The sequence below is a fragment of the Scophthalmus maximus genome, chromosome 6, assembly GCF_022379125.1.
Source record: "Scophthalmus maximus strain ysfricsl-2021 chromosome 6, ASM2237912v1, whole genome shotgun sequence".
In the NCBI taxonomy this organism is placed as follows: Eukaryota; Metazoa; Chordata; class Actinopteri; order Pleuronectiformes; family Scophthalmidae; genus Scophthalmus; species Scophthalmus maximus.
In genome coordinates this window covers 15,681,009-15,699,409 of record NC_061520.1, presented here as the reverse complement: position 1 = coordinate 15,699,409, position 18,401 = coordinate 15,681,009, and the positions used below count along the sequence as shown (strand labels likewise).

Here is an 18,401-nt window from a genome sequence, read left to right as displayed (position 1 = left end):
CCTCGAGTCACACACCTGAGTCACACACAGCCACCGTTGTGTCATGTCACTGCATACTGCAGCGCCACTGCTTTGTCTGTTTATCAATACTGATGATACGAGGTTCTTATCACCCTAGCAAGAAGCCGTGGGGAGGAACCACATGCAGAATAAGTTTGTTTTAGCAGCATGACATTTTACAGAGGAAATTACTACCACAGTGAATATCCGAGGCAGAAATCCTCCCATATTTCATAGAGAAGAACATCCACCAGCATCAGATCAAGTGGGTGATTCACTCACATTGTAAAGATGGAAACATTCTTTACTGATGTGCATAAAATCATGATTCAAGTAGGGATTTTTTTCTTCAAAGATTAATTTTGTACACACAACCAGGTGAGTGGTGTTGTGGGGGAGGTGACTGGGCAGATGATTGGTTGAAAAACATCACTCCCTTGTCCGTTAGAGGGGTGGGGGTGGTGGTGGAGGGGACTTTAAAACAGCACCTGATCCTTTTGAATTTCTTATACAGACCTTTAACAACAGGGGAGCGGACATGAGGAAATATAGCTGGAACAGTTTCAAGGATTTGGTTTTCAGAAATCCTGCAGTTGCCACCCAGGTAGGATTTGCAAACCTGTTTGACCAGATTTTCACTCGATAATATACCAATCAACAGTTTTGCGGTGTTTGTCGGTAATTTTGATCAAAAATACGATTAACACAAAACACATGATTCACTCAGTGTTGTACTTACTTTAGAGCAATGTCTTGTTTTCCATTTTAATTCTAAAGAGTTTTGAAAAAAATATGTTTTAGTAATGCGCTGCCAGCTTGACAAAAAACAAAAATTAAATTGAAAATACCATGGATATAACTGTAGACCTATGAGGGGCCACTGTTGGTTAAATACCTCAATGACATGTCGGTTCACTTACTGACACAAGCAGGATCCAGTCTTAATGTGACAAGACTGTGTCAATAATTACATTTTTCCCATGGTATCAGTGTATTTTGAAGGTGTGATCAATAGGAAATATTATTTTTTCTCCCTTTTTTTCTGCCTTTTTTTCTAGAGAAGTTCCAACTATTGTACTGCTTTTACCTTTTTTGTGCTTTTCATTGAACAGGATCCACATGTGGATGATGGGGATGAGAACACGGAGCGTGGGAACTGGGCCAGCAAGAGGGAGTATATCCTCTCCACAATCGGCTATGCTGTTGGACTGGGCAATATCTGGAGATTTCCATATTTGGCCTACAAGAATGGAGGGGGTATATAGTTATTTAATGTCTAATCCCATTTGATAATATTGCTGTAATCATATATAAGATAAGTTAAGTTTTTCTTATTATGCTGCCCTCCCTTTTCAACAGGTGCCTTTCTCATCCCCTATTTTGTGATGTTGGTGGTGACTGGAATTCCTCTTTTCTTTCTGGAAAGTGCCTTCGGTCAATTCTGCAGCCAAGGTCCCATTAACATTTGGAGAGCAGTGCCTATACTGCAGGGTGAGACTGCTTGTGATCTTTTGTCAAACATCAGTCAGGAACCTTTTGAAGATGAAGATGTTAAACATGAGGGGTTTAATGTTGGTTAATGGTCAACTACGCAAACCAAAAGTCAGGTCTTTTATGACTCTTGACTTTTGAACTATTTGGATTTAAGTCTTTGTCGTGTTTCCAGTTGTAGACAGAGCTGCAGCTATTACTGTGGCTACCAAGATACAGAATGTTCAAAACAAACGAAATTTACCCCTAAAGAAAGATTCATCCCAGATCATACATGGAACATTAACATGGAGTTAATTATAATTAATTGTTTCCAGTTGCACACTAAACTCTGAAGGTTCTAGTGAGTTGAAGTTAAGACACCAGCTGCTCACAATTAAAACTAACTAAAAGTTAAAGTGTGTAGCAAACCATCACTTAAACTAAAAGTTAGATTGAAGGAAACCTTCTTCTACATAGATAACTGTAAGATATTTTAAAGAGGCTTTTTCATAAGAACTTTCTTTGCTGAAGATGTTCCTTAAAACCCCTCTCTACCTTTGCAGGTGTTGGTATTGCCATGGTTCTGGTGACTCTAATAGTATCAATTTACTATAACGTCATCATCGCCTACAGCCTGTACTACATGTTCGCATCCTTCCAGTCTCCTTTGCCGTGGTCTAGCTGCCTCAGCTGGGCTGACAGTAACTGCAGCAGCACACCAAGAGGTACTGTTTTCAACTCCTCTTCTGATGATTTGCTATTGTCATTGGGTGGTGGTGACATGAATGAAATAATGATTTAATGAGATGTGAATGAAATATTACCAAGTGTGTGAAAAGCATGGAACTGCAGTTCAGAAACAGTTTAAAGCAGCTTCATATCAAACCTGTGATTGTTGTGTCCTGGGACATTAGGGTTTACATATTCACTACATACTATTTTAAGCTAACTGGTCCTCTTTCCTTTTTCTAGTGTCCTGTAATGTGAGTGGTGTTCTAGTGGCCAACTGGACTCAGTATAACATCACTTGTCCGGAAACTGACGTGATCACAGATCCAGTGCAGAGTCCGAGTGAACAGTACTGGGAGTAAGAATCAACAGACTCGTGCAAACAAGCACAAATACATGTCATGCTGTGATGTCATTACAGTCAGATGTCTCTCTTCCTCAGTCGTGTGGCTTTGCAGAGATCCAGTGGTCTGGATGAAACAGGACCAGTGGTCTGGCATTTGGCTCTGTGTCTGCTGCTGAGCTCCATACTCGTTGCTGCAGCGCTAATCCGAGGCATCAAGTCGTCAGGAAAAGTAAGTCATCAACCACTTTGTGTCTTTATCCACAGTGTACAGACGGACAGACAGACTCAGGCTTTAAATTGGAAAATCTATATGAATATTTGTTAATACAGAGTATTAAGAGGCAAAGCAACAGGCTAATTGCCACTCACATTTAAATGTATATGGCCTTATAAGTTTTACATTTTACATTATGTTTGAAACAGTTTTTTCCCTGTCTAGGTTGTATATTTCACAGCTACATTTCCCTATGTGGTGATTTTGATCCTGCTGATCAGAGGTGTCACACTAGAGGGAGCTGGAGACGGAATACAGTTCTACATTGGCTCACAATCCAATCTGACCAAACTGTATGAAGCTCAGGTGGGATCCCAACTATTTATTCAACTCTTTTTTCTTTAAAATACAACACATGACAGCAGTCCTACTTTTAATTTTTTTTATTTTGATTCAAAACATGACTTTGTGTTTTTTAGATTTGGAAAGATGCAGCGACTCAGACCTTCTACTCTCTCTCTATTGGCTGGGGTGGAGTCATGACTCTTGCTTCCTATAATAGTTTCCACAACAACATGTTCAAGGACGCATTTGTAGTGACACTGACCAATGCAGGTGGGAGCATATATAGTTTAAAGGAAGTACAGTATATTTTTATGTCTTTACGCCTGCATGCACAGTAGCAGGCAAACTGTCCAGAGCAGGATGTTGGACTTTATTGTCTCTGACATGTAGCTCATTTCAAATAAGGATACGTATTCTATCCTCCTGTTATGATATATGACTTCAAATATATTATCTTAAAGATTTTATCTTATCGAATCCTCTTTTTTCATCTCTCCCAGGCACCAGCGTGTTAGCAGGCTTTGCCATATTTTCAATTTTGGGTCACATGGCTCACATCTACCAAATGCCCGTCGGACAGGTCGTAAAGGAAGGTCGGACAAACACACCGCATGGACACCAATCAGTTTAAATGTATAGAGTCTAGAAGTGGCCTCTGACGTTTTGTTTCTTTGTCTTCATGCAGGGTTTGGCCTGGCATTCATTGCATATCCAGATGCGATGTCTAAGCTTCCCATATCCCCTCTGTGGTCCGTGTTGTTCTTCTTCATGCTCCTGACCGTAGGTCTGGACTCTCAGTTTGCAGGAATAGGTGGGATGTTATGCTGCCATTTACTGTTTTATTCGAACAACATTCAGAACACTGCTGTTTGGGTGCAAACTAACACCATGTATGTTCACATCTCGTTTTGTCATTTAGAAGTGATCGTCACCTGCCTGTTGGATGCCTTCCCTAAAATCTTCAAACACAAACGTGCCTTATTGACCACATCGGCCTGTGCCATTGTCTATCTCCTTGGCCTCCCATGTGTTACACAGGTAAGTTTAACTGCCTCAGTGTACATTTGTGTGACTCGTGTCTGACATAGGTTTGGCTGATCTGCTCTGTCTGTGTGTTTGAGATAGGCAGGAATATACTGGGTGACACTAGTCGACCAGTTTGTTGCCAGCTGGGTGCTTCTTGTTTTGGCCCTCTTGGAGATCATTGGTATCTGTTACATATACGGTAATTATCGTAATCGGAGATGTGTGCATCAAATATGTGACAAAGACAGCCTTAATCCAAGACTGTGTTCTCATGCTTTACAGGAGGGAACCGGTTTATTAAAGACATTGAGATGATGCTTGGAAGTAAGAGTTTTGCTTTCTGGCTGTGGTGGAGAGTGTGTTGGTTTTTCATCAGTCCGAGCATCATAGTGGTGAGTACAACCTGGCACAAAAGGAAAATATTCACTCAGTAATCATGACTTGTTCAGATGCATCTGTTTTAACTATCTCTGTGCATCTGTAGATTGCAATGACAGGTATTTAATCAAGAATTATTTGCACAGCTCTCCCTTAAAAGCCTCATAAAAAGTAGAGAAATGTGGCTGGATGTGACACTATAGTCAGTTCTGTTGAGGTTTAATTTAATGCAACTGTCTGACTCTACTCCCTAGGTGATCCTAGTCTGGTCTCTGATGACATTCAAACCACCTTTCTATGGAGGAGTCCAGTTCCCAGTCTGGGGCTTGGCTCTGGGCTGGTGCATGGTTGTATTCATCCTACTCTGGATCCCTGTCGTCGCTGTGTATAAGCTCATGAAAGCTCAGGGGAGCCCCTGGAAGGTGTGTGTGTGTGTGTGTGTGTGTGTGTGTGTGTGTGTGTGTGTGTGTGTGTGTGTGTTTGTGTGTGTTTTGATCCAAGCATTTCAATGTTGCTCTGTATCAGATCATTTCCATAGAGGCCAAGAGGGTTAAACTATAGAAAATAAAAATGCTCAATAATCCCTAATCTCTTACTTTCTACAGCGTCTGAAGACATCATGTTCTCCCTCTAAAGATTGGCACCCCTACCTGGATGTCCATCGAGGAGAACGTTACTCAGAGGAGCGCTGCTGCCCCATGAGGAACCGTGAAAACAAACAGGAAGTGAATGTAAATGTGATCTCTAGCTCATGGCTCTGATGTGTCTTACTGTATGTTATAATACCTTGTTCTCTTTGGTGGAGCAGAGTCATTTGTGAAAACCCTGTACAGAAAGTTTAAACTGCCACTGGAACTTAAGTGCAAAACCAATCGCAGATTATATATGTATTGTAGTCTTCGTCCTTTTATATATATATATATAATACTTATACTTATAATACAACTTTCAAATGTTTCCATTATCTTTTGTTTGAGCTGAGGTTTGGTTACCAGGGGAAAATATCTGGGTCTCTTTGACCCTTCTTCATTTGCCAGGCTTACATTACCCGCAGGTCAGGTAGCATATAAGCGATATATAGGTTGTTTTAAAAGTTGTTTAAAAAGTCAGTGATCCATGGGGGCTTCATTTGTTTAATGTTCTATCAATAGAAACGATTTCTGTTTCAGTCATCATTCTTCTCTGCAGTACATTTTCTTATTCATTAGTTTACTTCTCTGTTCCTCACCTCTGATTCTAAATAATAAATAACTTCTTTCTGGTTCTCTGGTTTGTGGTGTATTTTTTTAAGTTAAGAAGAAATACAATATGGATTAAACGGGCAAAATCGTTACATTTTAAGATGTCATAATTGCCATATCCCATGGGTATTCCAGGTATTACGCAAAGTTTTGTATCTGACTGTTATTCTTAGTCAGGGGTCCAGAAAAATTGGTGATAACAGAATGACATTACAAATGTATTGTTTGTTGTTGTTGTTTTTTTTTAAGTAGAAGATTCAATGACTACACTGCTGTAACCAATTTGGCTTCAGACCGATTTAAGCCTGCCTACCTAATTAACATATGGCACAGAAATACATGAATAAATTGTGTAGAAAAATTTAGAATAAATGTAGAAATACAGAAATAGTCAGTTTTTATCCCAAATTGTATTTATTTCATCATCTCTTTATGTATTTACAGTAATCATTTATCTGTGCATGTATTTATTTATTTACACTTATGCCATTTTTTTGTCCTTCATAAAAGAACAATGGCATATAAAATCTCCAAGTCCAAAAAGATGTTCATATACTTATATGAGAGGCGGCTCTGGGAATTAGTATCCAGGTGTAACAGTTAATATTTACAATGGGATTTTCAGTACAGTATATGTACATATGTTAATATAGAGAGAAATGCTGTTTGATCCGTTCGGAGCTCGGAGCAAACAACACTGTGTCTGTGTGTTTTTGTGTGGGTGTGTGGGTGTGTTTTGGGGGAGGGGAGCATTATAAAAGTTTAGCTAATTTTATAAGCTGGAGAATTGGATTTCTCTGCATAAATGTTGTCGAATGTTTTTATGTTCATCACTTTGTTATTGCAGCTCCCATGAAATATATTGTCAGTGTCTTACATCATTGAACAAACTGAGAACTTTACTGAGGTCTTTACCTTAAAAAATGTTTTACCAGACAGGTTAACCATGTGATCAAGGGGTGTGGTTGTAACAAAGAAGTCTTTGCACACTTTTAGTGGCATTTTCTAAGAATTAAGGCTGCATTGAGGAAACCTGTCTCCCAGTTCTATTCTGTCTTTTGCAAGGTTAGTGCTTTATATGCGTTATGTATGTTGAATTAATAAGTTGTAAACATTCAGTAACTGATATATTTCAGTGTGTTTTACTAGATATCTGTTTGTCAAGTAGGTTGTATGTGCTTGTTTCTTTTAGTTCACAATTTCATTAATAAGAGAAATATAACTTTTCAATTCAAATCATTGAAGATTAAGCCAAGCCTTTTAAATTTTTAACAACACAACATTAAGTTGCTAAGGAGAAGCCAGCAGGCAATAAACTGTTAATATCTTATCTCGATAACAAGGCGTTCAAAGTGACGTTGATGCATGTCTGTGGAAACTTGTATGTAGAAGCCATATTCTGTTCAATATTATTTGTGTGTGCAATGCTTGTTTTTGGCATCCTCTACAGGTTTTGAGTGCCTGTGTGCTCATAATGGGGTTGAGCAGAATGCCAGGTGTGGCCAAGTTCACAGCAAAAAGATTTTCTACAATGGCTTAGCCCACAGTCTGCTCTTTTGTTTGTTTTGAGTATTTGAAGTCAGTTTTCTTTTACTTATTGTTATACCAAATAAACCACAAGACCTTTCTGCAAACTCAACAGACTTCTGGACATTATATTCTTTGACAACTCATGGACTCAAGCATTGTAAGATTCTAGTCTGCAGTCAGTCACCAGTGATGTTTAATGGAACCAGGAAAATTTGAGAAACGTCACTACATTGTATTTGAAAGTCTTGATCATACAGTCAATGGGGCGGATGAGCAAGCCTGTCTCTCTCACAGGAGACATCGACAGAAATCCAGTTTTGTTGCTATGATCTGAGACACGTTTTTTATTTCTTTTTCACAGGACATCAGAGGATCAAACAACATGTGGAAATGTTTCTCAAAGTCCCAGGACCCTGCCATTCTTTCCGATCAGGTGGACAGCAGCCGACTATAATGCAGACAGCTGTGTTATTCGTGTTTTATGTTAAAGGGTTATGAAGTCATTTTTCAGTGTTAAAAATGTTATCAGTCGTTGACAGACGTGATGGCCTGGCTTTAGGTTTGCACTGATGGTTAAATTACAACAAACATATATAAACAACAAAACTAACTCTGTGCTGCAGACTATTTATAGACCATTTATTAAACTTGATTCACTGATTCTATGGACATTTGTGTGTGAAGAACATCCCTTCAGGGCAAAACACTCAATGTTGCACCGCAAGTAAAACCACTCAACACCGCAAACACATTTACACATATATACTGTACATATCTTGCTCACCCAGCTGATGTTCACATTTTTTTTCAATTGTTAAACGACGGTGGTCACAACTGAGGCAAAACTCTAACCACAGTCTGCATTACCGACAGTCACCTCAGCTAAAAAGTTTACCTGCAAAAGTCATTCCAAACAACTCTTCACACACATCTCAAAACAGGCTCAGTGCAACACAGCACTTTGAACAATCCTCATGGAGACAACACACACTGTCACTCAGAACACACACTGAAAACTGTGTTCAAGCAATGGAAAACGAACTAGAGCTTGGTCCACGTGTCCACGAGTTTTGCACGTGGCTCCATTTGTACCCACCGTCGTTAAGCAATCGGAAAAAAACCCTGTAAAGCCCCAGTGTGTAATTTTTGTACTTTTCTGGGGGCATCTGGTGGTGAAGTTGCAAACCACTACCAACTGAGAACCCGACAGGGACACTTTATGGTGGCACACCGCTAATTCCTTTTCGGTTTCCGGCAGCACTGGAGATTCAACGTGAATGCGGCGCTTTCTGGACTGTTTTGTCCAACCGTAGTCAACAGGACATAGCAAACATTGCGACTTACACACAGGTCGGGTCCACCTAAAGTAGCTATATGTAATTCATACAAAGATGATGAAAAAACATTGGTTCTTTGTTGCAGATGATTATACATAAATGAACACATAGTTATGGATAATATAATAAGTTCTTCTAAATATTACACACTGTAGCTGTAAGTGAACATATACATTCAGTCCTTGTCACTGTGAACTAGTGTAGTGAGGGCTCCTCAAGCCATCACTGAGAGCTTTTCATAAACAATAGAAAATTACAATTCCTTATTTAACTTAATCACCGGGTGTAAGATATGGTAAGTTATCTTACAAATAAAATTCCTTTTTGAGCAGGATTGTCATGATGGTGATGGTGATGAGAATCCTGTGCGTGGAAACTGGACCAACAAGACAGAATACACCCTCACATTAATTGGCTATGCTATTGGCCTGGGAAATATCTGGAGATTTCCATATATAACCTATAAGAACGGAGGAGGTAATTATTTGGAATTAATAAATCTCTTTAGCTATCACTGTTGTAAGAATGAATGAATGAAAATGTACTTTTATCCCTGTGAGCAGGTGCCTTTCTGATTCCTTATTTCCTGCTATTGGTTTTGTGCGGAATCCCCATTTTCCTGCTGGAAAACGCCATTGGTCAGTTCTGCAGCCAAGGCCCAATCAACATATGGAAAGCATTGCCGATGCTGCAGGGTAAGCATGACACAAATGCCCCTAAGGACTCTAATGCCAAAGACCAAGATTTTAAATGATTTTTAATATCTTACATTTAACTTTGGTAAACATTAAAATCCTATTGAACTGTTAGGTCAGAAGTAAAATCTAAATCTGTCCAGTATTTTTTTTAATCTTCATAAAAAATGTCAAATCTTTAGTTTATTAAAATGACAGAGAAGGGTGGGATATTGTAGGAAATAAACCTGGAATTGCTTCTCTTTGATGAGGCAAATTAATTGCTGTCATGAGCAAGATCAGATGAAATTCTCTTGCGGGCCCTACACTCATTTATTCATCTCTTTTTAGATGAATATTTTACAAACTGTCTGCCTGTTAAAGGTGTTTGCAGGTTGTGGGATCACTAGTTTCAACTACTAGATAAAAAGAAAACATTTCATATTACATTATAATCAGTTTTCTTCTCCAGGTGTTGGATTCTCCGTCATTGTGATGAATGCATTTGTGGTAATTTACTATAACGTCATCATCGCCTACGGCCTGTACTACATGTTCGCATCCTTCCAGTCTCCTTTGCCGTGGTCAAGCTGCTTCAGCTGGGCTGACAGTAACTGCAGCAGCACACCTAGAGGTACTGTTTTCAACTCCTGTTCTTGGGAAGAATTCAATCAAATCTGCTGTTTGGTGAATGCTGATTCTTGACTTTGAGTCCATTTTTAGGTTGAACTGAACTAAACTAACCTGAAATGGCATAATACAGATGAAAAATACTGTATCCAGATTATGCTCAAAGTGCAAGTTTATTGTCTTTGATCAGTATCAAGCAAAATAAAGCCATGTATCGGTACTGTCAACACTGCTTAGGATTATATGGTTGTATACACCCATCATATTTCCCTTTTAAGCAAGTTGTTCACTGGCCCTCTTTCCTTTTTCTAGTGTCCTGTAATGTGAGTGGTGTTCTAGTGGCCAACTGGACTCAGGAAAACATCACTTGTCCTGAAACTGACGTGATCACAGATCCAGTGCAGAGTCCGAGTGAACAGTACTGGGAGTAAGAATCAACAGACTCGTGCAAACAAGCACAAATACATTGTCATGCTGTTATGTCATTACAGTCAGATGTCTCTCTTCCTCAGTCGCGTGGTTCTGCAGAGATCCAGTGGTCTGGATGAAACAGGACCGGTAGTCTGGCATTTGGCTCTGTGTCTGCTCCTGAGCTCCATACTCGTTGCTGCAGCGCTAATCAGAGGCATCAAGTCGTCAGGAAAAGTAAGTCATCAACCACCTTGTATCATGTCTTTTTCAAGAGTTTGTAAAAATCAGTGAAGTCTAGGAACATACATGCCATAATTCATACATTCATTTTGTAAAGCAGCGGTAACATGGTACCTACACAATATGTTGCTTATTGCATTGTGACAAATTAACAGCTCTCAATACTGTGAGAGATGTTACTGACATCTTTTTGTGGACCTTTGTCTCTCCAGGTTGTATATTTGACAGCAACAGTACCTTATGTGTTGATTTTGATCCTGCTGATCAGAGGCACGACACTAGAAGGAGCTATGAACGGAATAGAGTTCTACATTGGCTCACAGTCCAATTTCACTAAACTGACTGATCAACAGGTAAAGAATAAAACAACAATCACAATGTACAACATTAAAACATCAGGCATATTTTGGTGAAGTATGTGCTTACGGAATAATTTGTGTTGTAGGTCTGGAAGGATGCAGCTACTCAGACTTTTTTTTCCTTGTCCCTTTGTACGGGTGGAATTACAACTCTTGCTTCCTATAACAATTTCCACAACAACATGGTCCCGGACTCAATTGTTGTACCGTTCATTAACCATGGTAGGAAAACAACATTTCACTTGAAGCACTACTAAAATCATAAGATATGACAGTACATATTATATGTAATATGGAAATATTCCGTGAATATTAACTGTGTAAAGATTTTGAAGATTTCTCACTAAGGCAACCCAAAGTGATAGTATCCAAAAAGACAATGTGGCTAACAACAGTCTAGTCAGTCTACTGGAAAGAGCCATCCTTAGCCGGTGATTACATTTTCTGTAGCTAGATAACAGCCTCTAGGAAAAGGTTTAAAAGCTGCCATTTCAAACAGAAAGCCGGGGGCATGTCGGATAAATCCTATATGTGTCTACCTCACTTTTTCAATTTCTCCTAGGTTCCAGTATCTTTGCAGGCTTCGCCATCTTTTCTATTTTGGGTCACATGTCTCTTATCAATGACAAGCCTGTTGAACACTTGGTGAAGGAAGGTCAGATACCCATAATACCACTTATTGTTATTGAAAAATGTCAACAGGCCATTGTATGTTTTCTGATATTTGTTTTTTCTGTCTTTGTGCAGGGTTTGGCCTGGCATTCATTGCATATCCAGATGCTCTGGCTAAACTTCCCGTTGCCCCACTGTGGTCTGTCCTCTTCTTTTCAATGATTTTCATGGTTGGCCTGGACTCTCAGTTTACAATGATAGGTGAGACCACCATTTACCAGTGGAGTGGCTCTGCTGTCTTGCCTCACGCAGTTGACTCATTGATTATCTTCTTTCCTGTTTGTCGTTAGAGGTGCTCATCACCAACTTATGTGATGCCTTCCCTGAAAGCCTCAGATCCAAACGTGCCTATGTGAATATAGGGACATGTGTCGTAGTCTTCCTCTTGGGCCTGCCATGTGTGACCAGGGTAAAGTAGATCTGCCAGTGACTGTATTAATACTGTCTGATATTATTGCCCTGCTTACTTACAGTACCTGTCTTTGTGTGTGTGTGTGTGTGTGTGTGTGTGTGTGTGTGTGTGTGTGTGGGTGGGTGTGTGTGTGTGTGTGTGTGTGTGTCTGTGTGTGAGATAGGCAGGAATATACTGGGTAAACCTACTCGACCAGTTGGCCGGCAGCTGGGTGCTGCTGTGCCTGTGTCTCATGGAGATCATTGGTTTCTGTTACGTTTATGGTAAATATTATATTATTATTTGTAGGTGACATTTGCTTAAAACTTTACTAGGTTTCATTCAGTAGTTCCATTGGCTTGGTTGTATTTTTACAGTGTACAGTATGTGCATAGGTCTACAACTAGCTTGTGTGCTAAATTGTTAGCTTTGGCATCAACTACTACCCACGTTAGAAATAATTTGCTAGGTGGTTAAGAATTACATATTCTGAGCACCTAATTTACCTAATTTTATTCAAATTGCAAAGGATAGTAGAAATCCAAGCATTCATCTTGGATTTGGTGTGTTAGTGAGCAAATATGTCGGCAGCACAGTGTGTGTGTGAGACTGACTCAAAGTGAGCTACAGAACCCATGCTTTATTGTAATGAAGTACATTTGTCATTACAATAACAGTCATATATGTCATAATAAAAATTACATTGTTAAGACCTTCACTAGCAGTTGACTAAGTGCTTGACTGATGCATGTATTTCTCATACATTACAGGGGCTAACTGTCTTATTAAGGACATTGAAATGATGATTGGGAAGAAGAGCGTCTGCTTCTGGCTGTGGTGGAAAACATGTTGGTTATTCATCACCCCCTTCATCGTCGTGGTCAGTATAACTTCAAGTTTGCTCTTTCTATTTTAATTGTTGTAAAGGTTCCACCATTTTTACTTAAATTTTCCAGTTCATGAGGACGATTTTGTAAGCTTTATACCAATGTAAGGGAAGTATGTTTTATTTTAGCACTGTTGCCTAACAGCAATAAGGTTCCTGGTTCGAGTCCAGTTACGGACATCAGAGTTTGCATGATTCCCCGTGTCTGTGTGGGTTCTCTCCAGGTACGTCGGTTTCCTCCCACAGCCCAAAGACATGCAGATTGGGATGATGTTAATTGGAGACTCTAAATTGACCATGTGAATGTGAGCGTGAATGGTTGTTTGTCTGTTTGTTGGTCCTGTGATAGATTGTCGACCTGTGCAGGGTGTATCCCGCCAATCACCCAATGTCAGCTGGGTTTTGCTCCAGCACGCACACCCGTGACCCTAAAAGGATAAAGCGGTAAAGATAATGGATGGATGGAATAATATGGGAAACTATATTGGAGTAAAATTAATGTTGTCAAGACCATAAACACCTGTATGAATTTGATTACCATTTGTTCTGTTGTCTAGGTGATCTTGTTCTGGTCTTTGACAAGCCCTTCCTTCACCAATGGCGATGTCCAGTACCCAGCCTGGGGAATGACTCTGTATTGGTGCATGGTTGCGTTCATCCTTATCTGGATCCCTGTTGTCTTTGGGTATAACCTGTATAAAGCTGAGGGAAGCCTCTGGAAGGTGTGTTTGTTGTCTTTTATAACAGGAAGTATTTAAAGCAGGCTGAGAATTTTCTACTGTAAATTTCAGGCAGTGCGACTACTAAGTGTGTACCCATATTCAGGATGATTTCAAATTTCCACAGCGATTGAAGTCATTGCTGTATCCCACTGAGGATTGGCATCCTTACATGGACATCCACCGAGGGGAACGCTACTCAATAGAAGCCTGCCGCCTGAGGAGAACACTGTCAACAAACGATAAGCAAATGTAACATGACAGTTATTGATTGTTGGTTTCAGGACAACTACCTCATCATAATCATCTATTGGTTTGAAGATTGGCATTTTTTTCATGATGTACCTTCACAGATTGTCTTTCTTTGTGATTAATGGCCTGCAGTATGTGAGAGTCTGAACAGCATTTAATTTACTTTTTAACTGTAGTCACCCATATAGCCCTCAATAAAGGTATTACAAACTCAAAAGTTTCTGTTAAACTTCTCAGAACCAATGTCACATGCAAAAGATAAAAAAGGCTTTTCAGTGCATTTTTACAATGTTTACACAGGTTCAAAGATCCCAAACCAAGCCAGAATTCTTCCAGTGGTCATGGACCTGAACTTCAACAGCCACATTAAAACAATTATTAAGTCAGCCTACTATCACCTAAAGAATATATCAAGGATTAAAGGACATATGTCTCAGCAGGATTTGGAAAAACCTTTCCATGCATTCATCGTCAGCAGACTCGAAGAGCCAGCATATCTGGTAATTCTAGTTTGCTTTTTAAATCTTCTCTTTTAATTGAATCCATCTCATTCTATTTGATACAGCCCCTGGGTAATACAGAGGGGGGCACACAGAGTATTCATACCAACAAATTATAGAATTCATAAGGAAATATATTTCATCCAAAGTAGCAATGTGCACATGTATTTTAATGGAAATAAATACTCTTCTGTTGCCGATATTATCTGTAAATGTATTGCAGAAATAATCAGTCGTCTGTTGTCTGTGCTCTTCAACTTCTATGTTTCAAAGATTTTATGCCAAGTTGTGCCATGGTTTGATCTGCTGTGACCACTGAAGCAGTAAGAGTGAGTGAAAAGTCCTAATCAAGAATAGAAAGATTGCTAGAAGTAGCAACGAAAAGTGTTTGCAAGTTGTGAAATCTTCCAAAGAGTGGCTTACTAAGTAGTACCGCCTTTGCAGCGCACCTAAACTTGCATGACCACATAACTGTTTCATTTATTTCTAACTTTATGTTCAAGAAATTAAATAAAAAATGAGCATTTGAAGAATGGGCTCATTCTTAGAGCCTGTAACCCAGGGGTTGTATTTACTTCTTGCTTGCAACTCTATAAAAGCAGTCTCTTAGTCGCTTTGAATGCCATCTTTATTTAGATTTGATCAATGACAGGTGTAACACAGCTGCTCTTCAATGGGCCTTTATTGGATTGTTGACCCAGATCCTAACTAAAGAACAACCAGTATGAAGTTCTACCCTGGATCATTTAAGCCCAGTTGCAGCACTTGCAGCTGATATCGAACACCAGCCCAGTAGCACAGTGCTGGTTGTAGGTTTTTCCCTGGCTGCATTCATAAAAGTGGTTCTTGTTGGTTGGGTCTGGGTAGAGTCCATTAGACTTTCCGGCACAGAAGCCTGATCCTGTGCCACTGCTGCTGCCACCACTGCTGCTGCCGCCACTGCTGCCGCCACCACCAGGCTGGGGCTGAGGGGCTGGTGTGACTGGAGGCAGGGGGTCCTGACGAGAACTGCAACCTGAGGAGAGAAATGAAAGACGGTCCAAAATGGAAACATTGTCATTATGCTCATAACAGGAGGATATGTGGTTCATACGTACTAGCTCCAGTTCCCAGTCCACTCTTCAGGGTATTGATCAGAGGGTATCTTCCCTGGCCACAGAAAGTGCCACTGAAGTCATCCAGATCCAGACTCCACACCATGGCTCCGCCGAAACCGCTCTGCTTCAACCACTGAATCTGTAGAGTGGATGAGAGGTTAAACCAAGTGTTTACTATAACTAAAAACACAAGAGTTGGAGAAATTAATCTGAATAATGACATTGAACTTCCAACCTTAGTTTGGAAGCTCTTCACATTGTCATATCCAACCCAGGTTCCCTGGTTGTACGCATATGGCACATCCTGGGTGCTGTCCCAAGCCTGGGTGGCTCCCTGCTTCAGGAAAGTGCAGATCTGGCAGCAAAGAGAAAATTCAAGTTAAGGATCTACAGAAGACATATGCATATGTTGGCCTGTCTTACATATGGATGCACCCACAGAGTCAGAAAAAGAAGCACCTACCTCATAGTAGGCCCAGAAGCCAGCCTGTCGAGTGAAAGGTCCAGCAGCTCCAGGTCCACTGGCGGGAGCTCCCACAGCTGTGTTTGAGGAAGCCAGGCGGAAGGTGTGGCCATAGGTGGGGAAACCAACCAGCAGCTTCTCAGCTGGGACACCGTTGCTCTTCCAGTAGTTCATGGCATAGTCCTATTCATTAAAAGAGTACAGACCAGCGCGAATGACTGTACATTAATTTCCTTTTTAATAATTTACAGCAGGAGAAAATTCTAATGCAGAATCATGACGATCCCTTCACTCACCACATTGAAGTAGATCAGGGATCCCTGGTCAGCGGGACCCTTGAACAGAGGGCTGTTCTCTCCAACGTTGTGCTCCCAAGAACCATGGAAGTCATAGGTCATGACGTGGAAGTAGTCCAGCACACTGGTAAACACACATAATGATTAATGTTTAGTGACCTGTATAACAAATGTGAAGGTGTGTGGTGTTTGAATGTGTATGCACATGCACTTACGCGCCGATCTGGGCAATCTGGTATCCAGAGTCAATGGTTCCCTTTCCAGCAGAGACGGCAGCAGTCAGCATCAGGCGGGGGCGGTTGGTCTTCTTGCCCTCTGCCTCGAAGGCGCTCATTAGTTCCTTTAGGTGGGTGAGGAAATAAAGTTAGAGTTAAGTATAGGTATGTCCAGCTGCAGATTGAAATGTTGCGCTCTAAAAGACTGTTGCCATTATTTACTGGTGTGGCTGAGATCAACTGAACATATCTACACTGATGCTGAGGACAGAGATGTTTGGGTCAATCATGGTCAGCAGTCCGACAGACAGTTCAAGTAGTTTAGAGGAAAGTTGCAGAAACATAAGGATTTGATAATAATGGAGATTTGTAAGTGAGGAAAATTGATTTCATGGAGCAAAGGCTTATGGTTTACACTTTTTGTTATTTCCTAAATTCTCAGTTTGTGAGAAAGACAAAGACTGATGGGTAAAACTGGACTAATTTTGTAGTAGTAGTTAAGTAAAATATAATCTTTATTTTAATGACATTTCATGAACATACTTTTGAGAGATAACCATTACTACAGGATTTCCTCCGCATGTTACAATGTCATGTGAAGGTTTACTAGTGACAGGTTTACTAGTGCCACCACAGTAACATTGGCTTACAAACCTAATTCATAAATTCATAATCAATATTCCTGACCTGGACCAGCACAGTGTAACGCTCCTTATCCTGAGGTGGGGAGCCACGAGAGCCAGGGTACTCCCAGTCGATATCCAGACCATCAAACTGATACTGACGCAGGAATTTGATCACGCTGTTGATGAAGGTCTGACGATTGGCAGCAGAGGAAACCATAGCTGTGAACCTGGGGAAAGTCAGGAAGACAGTCAGAAAGGCGCTCTTACCCATGTTACCGGTTCCTCTTGGTGAGGATATTGATTCTCAAGTAATTGCTACTTACTTCTGAGTACCAAAGTTCCATCCTCCAATGGCCAGCAGAGTCTTCAGGTTGCTGTTCCTGCAAGCAGCAACCACATCCACTTTAAACTCTCACACTTCTAAGTACTGTAATGTGTTTTTCCATGTGTCACTGTATCACAATGAGCATTTGCGTGTACTAACTGGTTCTTCAGGGCCTGGAACTGTCCGTAAAGTTTCTCATCATCCCACTCGTAGGTCTTGATCATGTTGCTGTCCATTCCGGCAAAGGCATAGATGAGGTGGTCACAGAGACATGGGTCGACGTTGGTGGGGAAAAACTTGCCTGCTCCGGGACGGTACTGTCCCCAGTTAGTGAAATAACAGGAGAGGATGTAGGATGATCCTGCAGCACACAGAACACGCTGTTACATTATGTTACCAACTTACATACATTTACACATATCATAGCAACACTGAGTGGATAATTACCAAGCTGCACGTGCAGCAGGAGAGCCAGTCCTGCAGGAAGAAGGAGACAGAATGAGAATCGATGCATCATGCACAAGATGAAATTAAGTTCAATTGTGTTGTAACAAAGTTCGAAAAGAGTCTGCGAGCGAGGAACTCAGCTTACCAACGCAGATGAGTAGCTTGCCCATGTTGCCTCTGTACAATGATCTGCGGCTGAGCGGACGCTTTTATACTGCTCAGGTCCTCTGCATATCTGCAGTATCTATCAACTGTGTTTGGTGAGGTTTGACTACTCAGGCAAAATGATAAGTCAAACGCATTCATGTATTTGGTCAGGACTGATAACCTTCATGTGACCTTATGATAATGATAATGATATGATACGATTAAATTAGTTCTTTTCAAGGTTATTACAGTTGACAGAACAATGTTTGTAAAAAAATTGTTAGTCAGTGACCATTCTTCATGGCGTAAGGGAATTACACTACAGTTACCAACAACTTTCCATTCACATGTCGTTTGATTGTGATGTTTACTCAGTTGTTCTTAAGTTCTCTGCCACATGCCTTATCACCCTTACATTGAATCAGTCAGAGT

General features: G+C 40.5%; 3 protein-coding genes across 3 annotated transcripts; 2 read left to right on the top strand and 1 right to left on the bottom strand.

The window, feature by feature from the left end:
* Positions 1-526: 526 nt before the first annotated feature.
* slc6a14 (solute carrier family 6 member 14) lies at positions 527-5,763 on the top strand. The gene is made up of 15 exons (XM_035632317.2): positions 527-604; positions 1,113-1,257; positions 1,360-1,491; positions 2,037-2,198; positions 2,446-2,560; positions 2,645-2,777; positions 2,988-3,128; positions 3,242-3,377; positions 3,608-3,700; positions 3,793-3,918; positions 4,027-4,145; positions 4,233-4,332; positions 4,416-4,525; positions 4,766-4,933; positions 5,117-5,763. The coding sequence occupies exons 1-15, from the start codon at positions 539-541 to the stop codon at positions 5,270-5,272; spliced, it is 1,902 nt and encodes a 633-aa protein (XP_035488210.1). The 5' UTR covers positions 527-538; the 3' UTR covers positions 5,273-5,763.
* Positions 5,764-6,775: 1,012 nt separating this feature from the next.
* On the top strand, positions 6,776-14,337 carry LOC118309806 (sodium- and chloride-dependent neutral and basic amino acid transporter B(0+)-like). Its single transcript, XM_035632318.1, has 16 exons — positions 6,776-6,817; positions 7,644-7,715; positions 8,952-9,096; positions 9,183-9,314; positions 9,766-9,927; positions 10,236-10,350; positions 10,436-10,568; positions 10,787-10,927; positions 11,020-11,155; positions 11,496-11,588; positions 11,681-11,806; positions 11,896-12,014; positions 12,181-12,280; positions 12,767-12,876; positions 13,440-13,604; positions 13,729-14,337. Exons 2-16 carry the CDS (start codon positions 7,665-7,667, stop codon positions 13,855-13,857), a joined length of 1,857 nt encoding a protein of 618 aa, XP_035488211.1. The 5' UTR covers positions 6,776-6,817; positions 7,644-7,664; the 3' UTR covers positions 13,858-14,337.
* A 626-nt stretch (positions 14,338-14,963) lies between these two features.
* LOC118309809 (acidic mammalian chitinase) lies at positions 14,964-18,093 on the bottom strand. The gene is made up of 11 exons (XM_035632323.1): positions 17,968-18,093; positions 17,823-17,852; positions 17,535-17,736; positions 17,374-17,430; positions 17,112-17,277; positions 16,425-16,549; positions 16,210-16,333; positions 15,914-16,096; positions 15,686-15,805; positions 15,451-15,589; positions 14,964-15,368 (listed from the first exon to the last, which is right to left on the bottom strand). Exons 1-11 carry the CDS (start codon positions 17,990-17,992, stop codon positions 15,100-15,102), a joined length of 1,440 nt encoding a protein of 479 aa, XP_035488216.1. The 5' UTR covers positions 17,993-18,093; the 3' UTR covers positions 14,964-15,099.
* Between the last annotated feature and the right edge of the window lie 308 nt (positions 18,094-18,401).

What these genes read in the sequence shown, in the direction of transcription:
- LOC118309809 (XM_035632323.1), bottom strand. Translation starts at nt 17,992, where the DNA reads ATGGGCAAGCTACTCATCTGCGTTG. An exon ending in TTCCAGGCCCTGAAGAACCA is followed by an intron (nt 17,431 to 17,534) that starts GTTAGTACACGC and finishes TGCTGCTTGCAG; the next exon opens with GAACAGCAACCTGAAGACTC. An exon ending in CCCTGATCTACTTCAATGTG is followed by an intron (nt 16,097 to 16,209) that starts GTGAGTGAAGGG and finishes TTTAATGAATAG; the next exon opens with GACTATGCCATGAACTACTG.
- slc6a14 (XM_035632317.2), top strand. Translation starts at nt 539, where the DNA reads ATGAGGAAATATAGCTGGAACAGTTTCAAGGATTTGGTTTTCAGAAAT. An exon ending in GGCCTACAAGAATGGAGGGG is followed by an intron (nt 1,258 to 1,359) that starts GTATATAGTTAT and finishes CCTTTTCAACAG; the next exon opens with GTGCCTTTCTCATCCCCTAT. An exon ending in CCAAACTGTATGAAGCTCAG is followed by an intron (nt 3,129 to 3,241) that starts GTGGGATCCCAA and finishes TGTGTTTTTTAG; the next exon opens with ATTTGGAAAGATGCAGCGAC.
- LOC118309806 (XM_035632318.1), top strand. Translation starts at nt 7,665, where the DNA reads ATGTGGAAATGTTTCTCAAAGTCCCAGGACCCTGCCATTCTTTCCGAT. An exon ending in CCGAGTGAACAGTACTGGGA is followed by an intron (nt 10,351 to 10,435) that starts GTAAGAATCAAC and finishes TCTCTTCCTCAG; the next exon opens with TCGCGTGGTTCTGCAGAGAT. An exon ending in TGAACACTTGGTGAAGGAAG is followed by an intron (nt 11,589 to 11,680) that starts GTCAGATACCCA and finishes GTCTTTGTGCAG; the next exon opens with GGTTTGGCCTGGCATTCATT.